This window comes from Oncorhynchus gorbuscha, linkage group LG03, assembly GCF_021184085.1.
Source record: "Oncorhynchus gorbuscha isolate QuinsamMale2020 ecotype Even-year linkage group LG03, OgorEven_v1.0, whole genome shotgun sequence".
NCBI lineage: Eukaryota > Metazoa > Chordata > Actinopteri > Salmoniformes > Salmonidae > Oncorhynchus > Oncorhynchus gorbuscha.
Genome location: NC_060175.1, coordinates 2349408 through 2362223, shown reverse-complemented (window position 1 = coordinate 2362223; position 12816 = coordinate 2349408). Strand labels below are relative to the sequence as shown.

Here is a 12816-nt window from a genome sequence, read left to right as displayed (position 1 = left end):
TATATATATAATGGGCAGGACTGGGGAGGTCTGGGGTTGGCACCAATGTATCATACTATATATATAATGGGCAGGACTGGGGAGGTCTGGGGTTGGCACCAATGTATATATATAATGGGCAGGACTGGGGAGGTCTGGGGTTGACACCAATGTATATATATAATGGGCAGGACTGGGGAGGTCTGGGGTTGGCACCAATGTATATATATAATGGACAGGACTGGGGAGGTCTGGGGTTGGCACCAATGTATATATATAATGAGCAGGACTGGGGAGGTCTGGGGAGGTCTGGGGTTGGCACCAATGTATATATATAATGGGCAGGACTGGGGAGGTCTGGGGTTGGCACCAATGTATATATATAATGGGCAGGACTGGGGAGGTCTGGGGTTGGCACCAATGTATATATATAATGGGCAGGACTGGGGAGGTCTGGGGTTGGCACCAATGTATATATATAATGGGCAGGACTGGGGAGGTCTGGGGTTGGCACCAATGTATATATATAATGGGCAGGACTGGGGAGGTCTGGGGAGGTCTGGGGTTGGCACCAATGTATATATATAATGGGCAGGACTGGGGAGGTCTGGGGTTGGCACCAATGTATATATATAATGGACAGGACTGGGGAGGTCTGGGGTTGGCACCAATGTATCATACTATATATATAATGGGCAGGACTGGGGAGGTCTGGGGAGGTCTGGGGTTGGCACCAATGTATATATATAATGGGCAGGACTGGGGAGGTCTGGGGTTGGCACCAATGTATATATATAATGGACAGGACTGGGGAGGTCTGGGGTTGGCACCAATGTATATATATAATGAGCAGGACTGGGGAGGTCTGGGGAGGTCTGGGGTTGGCACCAATGTATATATATAATGGGCAGGACTGGGGAGGTCTGGGGTTGGCACCAATGTATATATATAATGGGCAGGACTGGGGAGGTCTGGGGTTGGCACCAATGTATATATATAATGGGCAGGACTGGGGAGGTCTGGGGTTGGCACCAATGTATATATATAATGGGCAGGACTGGGGAGGTCTGGGGTTGGCACCAATGTATATATATAATGGGCAGGACTGGGGAGGTCTGGGGAGGTCTGGGGTTGGCACCAATGTATATATATAATGGGCAGGACTGGGGAGGTCTGGGGTTGGCACCAATGTATATATATAATGGACAGGACTGGGGAGGTCTGGGGTTGGCACCAATGTATCATACTATATATATAATGGGCAGGACTGGGGAGGTCTGGGGAGGTCTGGGGTTGGCACCAATGTATATATATAATGGGCAGGACTGGGGAGGTCTGGGGTTGGCACCAATGTATATATATAATGGGCAGGACTGGGGAGGTCTGGGGTTGGCACCAATGTATATATATAATGGGCAGGACTGGGGAGGTCTGGGGTTGACACCAATGTATCATACTATATATAATGGGCAGGACTGGGGAGGTCTGGGGAGGTCTGGGGTTGGCACCAATGTATATATATAATGAGCAGGACTGGGGAGGTCTGGGGTTGGCACCAATGTATATATATAATGGGCAGGACTGGGGAGGTCTGGGGTTGGCACCAATGTATATATATAATGGGCAGGACTGGGGAGGTCTGGGGTTGGCACCAATGTATATATATAATGGGCAGGACTGGGGAGGTCTGGGGTTGGCACCAATGTATATATATAATGGGCAGGACTGGGGAGGTCTGGGGTTGGCACCAATGTATATATATAATGGGCAGGACTGGGGAGGTCTGGGGTTGGCACCAATGTATATATATAATGGGCAGGACTGGGGAGGTCTGGGGTTGGCACCAATGTATATATATAATGGGCAGGACTGGGGAGGTCTGGGGTTGGCACCAATGTATATATATAATGGGCAGGACTGGGGAGGTCTGGGGTTGGCACCAATGTATATATATAATGGGCAGGACTGGGGAGGTCTGGGGTTGGCACCAATGTATATATATAATGGGCAGGACTGGGGAGGTCTGGGGTTGGCACTAATGTATATATATAATGGGCAGGACTGGGGAGGTCTGGGGTTGGCACCAATGTATATATATAATGGGCAGGACTGGGGAGGTCTGGGGTTGACACCAATGTATATATATAATGGGCAGGACTGGGGAGGTCTGGGGTTGGCACCAATGTATATATATAATGGGCAGGACTGGGGAGGTCTGGGGTTGGCACCAATGTATATATATAATGGGCAGGACTGGGGAGGTCTGGGGTTGGCACCAATGTATATATATAATGGGCAGGTCTGGGGAGGTCTGGGGTTGGCACCAATGTATATATATAATGGGCAGGACTGGGGAGGTCTGGGGTTGACACCAATGTATATATATAATGGGCAGGACTGGGGAGGTCTGGGGTTGGCACCAATGTATATATATAATGGGCAGGACTGGGGAGGTCTGGGGTTGGCACCAATGTATATATATAATGGGCAGGACTGGGGAGGTCTGGGGTTGACACCAATGTATATATATAATGGGCAGGACTGGGGAGGTCTGGGGAGGTCTGGGGTTGGCACCAATGTATATATATAATGGGGAGGACTGGGGAGGTCTGGGGTTGGCACCAATGTATATATATAATGGGGAGGACTGGGGAGGTCTGGGGAGGTCTGGGGTTGACACCAATGTATATATATAATGGGCAGGACTGGGGAGGTCTGGGGAGGTCTGGGGTTGGCACCAATGTATATATATAATGGGGAGGACTGGGGAGGTCTGGGGTTGGCACCAATGTATATATATAATGGGGAGGACTGGGGAGGTCTGGGGTTGGCACCAATGTATATATATAATGGGCAGGACTGGGGAGGTCTGGGGTTGGCACCAATGTATATATATAATGGACAGGACTGGGGAGGTCTGGGGTTGACACCAATGTATATATATAATGGGCAGGTCTGGGGAGGTCTGGGGTTGGCACCAATGTATATATATAATGGGCAGGTCTGGGGAGGTCTGGGGTTGACACCAATGTATATATATAATGGGGAGGACTGGGGAGGTCTGGGGTTGGCACCAATGTATATATATAATGGGCAGGTCTGGGGAGGTCTGGGGTTGACACCAATGTATCATACTATATATATAATGGGCAGGTCTGGGGAGGTCTGGGGAGGTCTGGGGTTGGCACCAATGACACATGGTTATGTTTTACAGGGGCCAACAAAAATTACTATATACTGTACTGTGTTGTGTTGTATACTGTACTGTGTTGTGTTGTATACTGTACTGTGTTATGTTGTATACTGTACTGTGTTGTATACTGTACTGTACTGTGTTGTATACTGTACTGTGTTGTATACTGTACTGTGTTGTGTTGTATACTGTACTGTGTTGTGTTGTATACTGTACTGTGTTGTATACTGTACTGTACTGTGTTGTATACTGTACTGTGTTGTATACTGTACTGTGTTGTGTTGTATACTGTACTGTGTTGTATACTGTACTGTGTTGTGTTGTATACTGTACTGTGTTGTGTTGTATACTGTACTGTGTTGTATACTGTACTGTGTTGTGTTGTATACTGTACTGTGTTGTGTTGTATACTGTACTGTGTTGTGTTGTATACTGTACTGTACTGTGTTGTATACTGTACTGTGTTGTATACTGTACTGTGTTGTGTTGTATACTGTACTGTGTTGTATACTGTACTGTGTTGTATACTGTACTGTGTTGTGTTGTATACTGTACTGTGTTGTATACTGTGTTGTGTTGTATACTGTACTGTGTTGTGTTGTATACTGTACTGTGTTGTATACTGTACTGTGTTGTGTTGTATACTGTACTGTGTTGTGTTGTATACTGTACTGTGTTGTGTTGTATACTGTACTGTGTTGTATACTGTACTGTGTTGTGTTGTATACTGTACTGTGTTGTGTTGTATACTGTACTGTGTTGTGTTGTATACTGTACTGTGTTGTATACTGTACTGTGTTGTGTTGTATACTGTACTGTGTTGTATACTGTACTGTGTTGTATACTGTACTGTGTTGTGTTGTAGTATTCTGTGTTGTGTTGTATACTGTGTTGTGTTGCGCACTGTTTTGTGCTTTATTCTGTGTTATATAATGTACTGTGTTGTGTTGTATACTGTACTGTGTTGTGTTGTATACTGTGTTGTGTTGTAGTATTCTGTGTTGTGTTGTGTTGTATTCTGTGTTGTGTTACGCACTGTTTTGTGCTTTATTCTGTGTTATATAATGTACTGTGTTGTGTTGTATACAGTGTTGTTCTGTAAACTGTGTTGTGTTGTATACAGTGTTGTTCTGTAAACTGTGTGGTGTTCTATTGTATTCTGTGTGGTGTTCTGTTGTATTCTGTGTGGTGTTGTGTTGCGCACTGTTTTGTGCTTTATTCTGTGTTCTATAATGTACTGTGTTGTGTTGTATACAGTGTTGTTCTGTAAACTGTGTGGTGTTCTATTGTATTCTGTGTGGTGTTGTAATCTGTGTTGTACTTTATGTTGTGTTATGCTGTCCTGTCTCCTCTCCCCAGAACCTGCTGGCTAAGGCCCTGTATGATAACATAGCCGAGTGCAGTGATGAGCTGGGCTTCAGGAAGGGAGACGTGGTTACAGTGCTGCAACAGGATGTAGAAGGGAGCTGTGGTTGGTGGATGTGCTTTCTGTCTGGACGACAGGGCCTGGCCCCAGCCAATCGCCTGCAGCTCCTACCACTGGCCCCACCCCAGACCCCGGCTCAGACCCAGGTATGACTGGGTTTAATATTTTCCTGGTAATTTACAAATGTTCCATCTGAAAAATGAATCACTATTCTCCCGAGTAACCCGGTATTTCCAGCCAAAACAGGAAGTGACATACAAAAGCATTATAAAGCATGTAAATAGGCGTCTGGATTGGTGAACGTCTGGATTGGTGAACGTCTGGATTGGTGAACGTCTGGATTGATGAACATCTGGATAAGTGAAAGTCTGGATTAGATTACAGAATGATTGGAAATTCAAGCCTGATGCAACCTGAGTCTGATGAGACGAAAATTAAAAATATTTCATGAGCACTACTCATGAAGATTAATAATGAGCAGTGGTACTATCCAGAGTAGTGATACTAGCAGTGATACTAGTAGAGCAGTGATACTATCAAGAGCAGTGAATCTATCCAGAGTAGTGATACTATCCAGAGCAGTGATACTATCCAGAGCAGTGATACTAGTAGTGATACTATCCAGAGTAGTGATACTATCCAGAGCAGTGATACTAGTAGTGATACTATCCAGAGTAGTGATACTAGTAGTGCAGTGATACTATCCAGAGCAGTGATACTAGTAGTGATACTATCCAGAGCAGTGATACTATCCAGAGTAGTGATACTAGTAGTGATACTATCCAGAGTAGTGATACTATCCAGAGTAGTGATACTAGTAGTGATACTATCCAGAGTAGTGATACTATCCAGAGCAGTGATACTATCCAGAGTAGTGATACTATCCAGAGTAGTGATACTAGTAGTGATACTATCCAGAGTAGTGATACTATCAGTGATACTATCCAGAGCAGTGATACTATCCAGAGTAGTGATACTATCAGTGATACTATCCAGAGTAGTGATACTAGTAGTGATACTATCCAGAGTAGTGATACTATCAGTGAAACTATCCAGAGTAGTGATACTATCCAGAGTAGTGATACTATCCAGAGTAGTGATACTATCCAGAGCAGTGATACTATCCAGAGTAGTGATACTATCCAGAGCAGTGATACTATCCAGAGCAGTGATACTAGTAGTGATACTATCCAGAGTAGTGATACTATCCAGAGTAGTGATACTATCCAGAGTAGTGATACTGGTAGTGATACTATCCAGAGTAGTGATACTAGTAGTGATACTATCCAGAGTAGTGATACTATCAGTGATACTATCCAGAGTAGTGATATTATCCAGAGTAGTGATACTAGTAGTGATACTATCCAGAGTAGTGATACTATCCAGAGTAGTGATACTAGTAGTGATACTATCCAGAGCAGTGAATCTATCCAGAGTAGTGATACTATCCAGAGTAGTGATACTATCCAGAGCAGTGATACTATCCAGAGCAGTGATACTAGTAGTGATACTATCCAGAGCAGTGATACTATCCAGAGCAGTGATACTATCCAGAGCAGTGATACTATCCAGAGCAGTGATACTATCCAGAGTAGTGATACTAGTAGTGATACTATCCAGAGTAGTGATACTATCCAGAGTAGTGATACTAGTAGTGATACTATCCAGAGCAGTGATACTATCCAGAGCAGTGATACTAGCAGAGCAGTGATACTATCCAGAGCAGTGATACTATCCAGAGTAGTGATACTATCCAGAGCAGTGATACTATCCGGAGTAGTGATACTATCCAGAGTAGTGATACTATCCAGAGCAGTGATACTATCCGGAGTAGTGATACTATCCAGAGCAGTGATACTATCCAGAGTAGAGATACTATCCAGAGTAGTGATACTATCCAGAGCAGTGATACTAGTAGTGATACTATCCAGAGCAGTGATACTATCCAGAGCAGTGATACTATCCAGAGTAGTGATACTATCCAGAGCAGTGATACTATCCAGAGTAGTGATACTATCCAGAGTAGTGATACTATCCAGAGTAGTGATACTATCCAGAGTAGTGATACTATCCAGAGTAGAGATACTATCCAGAGTAGTGATACTATCCAGAGTAGTGATACTAGCAGTGATACTATCCAGAGTAGTGATACTATCCAGAGTAGTGATACTATCCAGAGTAGTGATACTATCCAGAGTAGTGATACTAGCAGTGATACTATCCAGAGTAGTGATACTATCCAGAGTAGTGATACTAGTAGTGATACTATCAGAGCAGTGATACTATCCAGAGCAGTGATACTATCAGAGTAGTGATACTATCCAGAGCAGTGATACTATCCAGAGCAGTGATACTAGTAGTGATACTATCCAGAGCAGTGATACTATCAGAGTAGTGATACTATCCAGAGCAGTGATACTATCCAGAGCAGTGATACTATCCAGAGTAGTGATACTATCCAGAGTAGTGATATTATCCAGAGTAGTGATACTAGTAGTGATACTATCCAGAGTAGTGATACTATCCAGAGTAGTGATACTAGTAGTGATCCTATCCAGAGCAGTGAATCTATCCAGAGTAGTGATACTATCCAGAGTAGTGATACTATCCAGAGCAGTGATACTATCCAGAGCAGTGATACTAGTAGTGATACTATCCAGAGCAGTGATACTATCCAGAGCAGTGATACTATCCAGAGCAGTGATACTATCCAGAGTAGTGATACTAGTAGTGATACTATCCAGAGTAGTGATACTATCCAGAGTAGTGATACTAGTAGTGATACTATCCAGAGCAGTGATACTATCCAGAGCAGTGATACTAGCAGAGCAGTGATACTATCCAGAGCAGTGATACTATCCAGAGTAGTGATACTATCCAGAGCAGTGATACTATCCGGAGTAGTGATACTATCCAGAGTAGTGATACTATCCAGAGCAGTGATACTATCCGGAGTAGTGATACTATCCAGAGCAGTGATACTATCCAGAGTAGAGATACTATCCAGAGTAGTGATACTATCCAGAGCAGTGATACTAGTAGTGATACTATCCAGAGCAGTGATACTATCCAGAGCAGTGATACTATCCAGAGTAGTGATACTATCCAGAGCAGTGATACTATCCAGAGTAGTGATACTATCCAGAGTAGTGATACTATCCAGAGTAGTGATACTATCCAGAGCAGTGATACTATCCAGAGTAGTGATACTATCCAGAGTAGAGATACTACCCAGAGTAGTGATACTATCCAGAGTAGTGATACTAGCAGTGATACTATCCAGAGTAGTGATACTATCCAGAGTAGTGATACTATCCAGAGTAGTGATACTATCCAGAGTAGTGATACTAGCAGTGATACTATCCAGAGTAGTGATACTATCCAGAGTAGTGATACTAGTAGTGATACTATCAGAGCAGTGATACTATCCAGAGCAGTGATACTATCAGAGTAGTGATACTATCCAGAGCAGTGATACTATCCAGAGCAGTGATACTAGTAGTGATACTATCCAGAGCAGTGATACTATCAGAGTAGTGATACTATCCAGAGCAGTGATACTATCCAGAGCAGTGATACTATCCAGAGTAGTGATACTATCCAGAGTAGTGATACTATCCAGAGTAGTGATACTGGTAGTGATACTATCCAGAGTAGTGATACTAGTAGTGATACTATCCAGAGTAGTGATACTATCCAGAGTAGTGATACTAGTAGTGATACTATCCAGAGTAGTGATACTATCCAGAGTAGTGATACTATCCAGAGTAGTGATACTATCCAGAGCAGTGAATCTATCCAGAGTAGTGATACTATCCAGAGTAGTGATACTATCCAGAGCAGTGAATCTATCCAGAGTAGTGATACTATCCAGAGTAGTGATACTATCCAGAGCAGTGATACTATCCAGAGCAGTGATACTAGCAGAGCAGTGATACTATCCAGAGTAGTGATAATATCCAGAGTAGTGATACTATCCAGAGTAGTGATACTATCCAGAGCAGTGATACTATCCAGAGTAGTGATACTATCCAGAGTAGTGATACTATCCAGAGTAGTGATACTATCCAGAGTAGTGATACTGGTAGTGATACTATCCAGAGCAGTGATACTATCCGGAGTAGTGATACTATCCAGAGCAGTGATACTATCCAGAGTAGTGATAATATCCAGAGTAGTGATACTATCCAGAGTAGTGATACTATCCAGAGTAGTGATACTATCCAGAGCAGTGATACTAGTAGTGATCTGGATAAGAGCGTCTGCTAAATGACTTAAATGTAAATGTAAATGATACTATCCAGAGCAGTGATACTATCCAGAGCAGTGATACTAGTAGTGATACTATCCAGAGTAGTGATACTAGTAGTGCAGTGATACTATCCAGAGTAGTGATACTAGTAGTGATACTATCCAGAGTAGTGATACTAGTAGTGATACTATCCAGAGTAGTGATACTAGCAGTGATACTATCCAGAGTAGTGATACTAGTAGTGCAGTGATACTATCCAGAGTAGTGATACTGGTAGTGATACTATCCAGAGTAGTGATACTAGTAGTGATACTATCCAGAGTAGTGATACTATCAGTGATACTATCCAGAGTAGTGATACTATCCAGAGTAGTGATAATAGTAGTGATACTATCCAGAGTAGTGATACTATCCAGAGTAGTGATACTATCCAGAGCAGTGAATCTATCCAGAGTAGTGATACTATCCAGAGTAGTGATACTATCCAGAGCAGTCATACTATCCAGAGCAGTGATACTATCCAGAGCATTGATACTAGCAGAGCAGTGATACTATCCAGAGCAGTGATACTATCCAGAGTAGTGATACTATCCAGAGTAGTGATACTATCCAGAGCAGTGATACTATCCGGAGTAGTGATACTATCCAGCGCAGTGATACTATCCAGAGTAGTGATACTATCCAGAGTAGTGATACTATCCAGAGCAGTTATACTAGTAGTGATACTATCCAGAGCAGTGATACTAGTAGTGCAGTGATACTATCCAGAGTAGTGATACTAGTAGTGATACTATCCAGAGTAGTGATACTAGTAGTGATACTATCCAGAGTAGTGATACTAGCAGTGATACTATCCAGAGTAGTGATACTAGTAGTGCAGTAATACTATCCAGAGTAGTGATACTAGTAGTGATACTATCCAGAGTAGTGATACTAGCAGTGATACTATCCAGAGTAGTGATACTATCCAGAGTAGTGATACTATCCAGAGTAGTGATACTATCCAGAGTAGTGATACTATCCAGAGCAGTGATACTATCCAGAGTAGTGATAATATCCAGAGTAGTGATACTGTCCAGAGTAGTGATACTATTAGTGATACTATCCAGAGTAGTGATACTATCCAGAATAGTGATACTATCCAGAGCAGTGATACTAGTAGTGATACTATCCAGAGCAGTGATACTACCCAGAGCAGTGATACTAGTAGTGATACTATCCAGAGTAGTGATACTAGTAGTGCAGTGATACTATCCAGAGTAGTGATACTAGTAGTGATACTATCCAGAGTAGTGATACTAGTAGTGATACTATCCAGAGTAGTGATACTAGCAGTGATACTATCCAGAGTAGTGATACTAGTAGTGCAGTAATACTATCCAGAGTAGTGATACTAGTAGTGATACTATCCAGAGTAGTGATACTAGCAGTGATACTATCCAGAGTAGTGATACTATCCAGAGTAGTGATACTATCCAGAGTACATTTACATTTTACATTTAAGTCATTTAGCAGACGCTCTTATCCAGAGCGACTTACAAATTGGTGCATTCACCTTATGACATCCAGTGGGACAGTCACTTAACAATAGTGCATCTAAAACTTAGGGGGGTGGGGTGAGAGGGATTACTTAACCTATCCTAGGTATTCCTTAAAGAGGTGGGGTTTCAGGTGTCTCCGGAAGGTGGTGATTGACTCCGCTGTCCTGGCGTCGTGAGGGAGTTTGTTCCACCATTGGGGGGCCAGGGCAGCGAACAGTTTTGACTGGGCTGAGCGGGAGCTGTACTTCCTCAGTGGTAGGGAGGCGAGCAGGCCAGAGGTGGATGAACGCAGTGCCCTTGTTTGGGTGTAGGGCCTGATCAGAGCCTGGAGGTACTGAGGTGCCGTTCCCCTCACAGCTCCGTAGGCAAGCACCATGGTCTTGTAGCGGATGCGAGCTTCAACTGGAAGCCAGTGGAGAGAACGGAGGAGCGGGGTGACGTGAGAGAACTTGGGAAGGTTGAACACCAGACGGGCTGCGGCGTTCTGGATGAGTTGAAGGGGTTTAATGGCACAGGCAGGGAGCCCAGCCAGCAGCGAGTTGCAGTAATCCAGACGGGAGATGACAAGTGCCTAGATTAGGACCTGCGCCGCTTCCTGTGTGAGGCAGGGTCGTACTCTGCGGATGTTGTAGAGCATGAACCTACAGGAACGGGCCACCGCCTTGATGTTAGTTGAGAACGGCAGGGTGTTGTCCAGGATCACGCCAAGGTTCTTGGCGCTCTGGGAGGAGGACACAATGGAGTTGTCAACCGTGATGGCGAGATCATGGAACGGGCAGTCCTTCCCCGGGAGGAAGAGCAGCTCCGTCTTGCCGAGGTTCAGCTTGAGGTGGTGATCCGTCATCCACACTGATATGTCTGCCAGACATGCAGAGATGCGATTCGCCACCTGGTCATCAGAAGGGGGAAAGGAGAAGATTAATTGTGTGTCGTCTGCATAGCAATGATAAGAGAGACCATGTGAGGTTATGACAGAGCCAAGTGACTTGGTGTATAGCGAGAATAGGAGAGGGCCAAGAACAGAGCCCTGGGGGACACCAGTGGTGAGAGCGCGTGGTGAGGAGACAGATTCTCGCCACGCCACCTGGTAGGAGCGACCTGTCAGGTAGGACGCAATCCAAGCGTGGGCCGCGCCGGAGATGCCCAACTCGGAGAGGGTGGAGAGGAGGATCTGATGGTTCACAGTATCGAAGGCAGCCGATAGATCTAGAAGGATGAGAGCAGAGGAGAGAGAGTTAGCTTTAGCAGTGCGGAGCGCCTCCGTGATACAGAGGAGAGCAGTCTCAGTTGAATGACTAGTCTTGAAACCTGACTGATTTGGATCAAGAAGGTCATTCAGAGAGAGATAGCGGGAGAGCTGGCCAAGGATGGCACGTTCAAGAGTTTTGGAGAGAAAAGAAAGAAGGGATACTGGTCTGTAATTGTTGACATCGGAGGGATCGAGTGTAGGTTTTTTCAGAAGGGGTGCAACTCTCGCTCTCTTGAAGACGGAAGGGACGTAGCCAACGGTCAGGGATGAGTTGATGAGCGAGGTGAGGTAAGGGAGAAGGTCTCCGGAAATGGTCTGGAGAAGAGAGGAGGGGATAGGGTCAAGCGGGCAGGTTGTTGGGCGGCCGGCCGTCACAAGACGCGAGATTTCATCTGGAGAGAGAGGGGAGAAAGAGGTCAGAGCACAGGGTAGGGCAGTGTGAGCAGAACCAGCGGTGTCGTTTGACTTAGCAAACGAGGATCGGATGTCGTCGACCTTCTTTTCAAAATGGTTGACGAAGTCATCTGCAGAGAGGGAGGGGGCGGAGGATTCAGGAGGGAGGAGAAGGTGGCAAAGAGCTTCCTAGGGTTAGAGGCAGATGCTTGGAATTTAGCGTGGTAGAAAGTGGCTTTAGCAGCAGAGACAGAGGAGGAAAATGTAGAGAGGAGGGAGTGAAAGGATGCCAGGTCCGCAGGGAGGCGAGTTTTCCTCCATTTCCGCTCGGCTGCCCGGAGCCCTGTTCTGTGAGCTCGCAATGAGTCGTCGAGCCACGGAGCGGGAGGGGAGGACCGAGCCGGCCTGGAGGATAGGGGACATAGAGAGTCAAGGGATGCAGAGAGGGAGGAGAGGAGGGTTGAGGAGGCAGAATCAGGAGATAGGTGGGAGAAGGTTTGAGCGGAGGGAAGAGATGATAGGATGGAAGAGGAGAGAGTAGCGGGGGAGAGAGAGCGAAGGTTGGGACGGCGCGATACCATCCGAGTAGGGGCAGTGTGGGAGGTGTTGGATGAGAGCGAGAGGGAAAGGGAAAAGGATACAAGGCGGTGGTCGGAGACTTGGAGGGGAGTTGCAATGAGGTTAGTGGAAGAACAGCATCTAGTAAAGATGAGGTCGAGCGTATTGCCTGCCTTGTGAGTAGGGGGGGAAGGTGAGAGGGTGAGGTCAAAAGAGGAGAGGAGT

The 12816-nt window shown here is 45.1% G+C and overlaps 1 protein-coding gene across 4 annotated transcripts in view; it reads left to right on the top strand.

Moving 5' to 3' along the window:
• cass4 (Cas scaffold protein family member 4) overlaps nucleotides 1–12816 on the top strand; it is a 108461-nt gene that overhangs the window by 39128 nt on the left and 56517 nt on the right. For 3 of the 4 annotated variants that reach the window (XM_046338234.1, XM_046338230.1, XM_046338224.1), the window contains exon 2: nucleotides 4532–4744. The exons of the other annotated variant lie outside the window; for it this stretch is intronic. In XM_046338234.1, the coding sequence (XP_046194190.1) occupies nucleotides 4532–4744 (213 nt within the window). The remainder of the gene's footprint in view (nucleotides 1–4531; nucleotides 4745–12816) is intronic. 4 annotated transcript variants of the gene reach the window in all.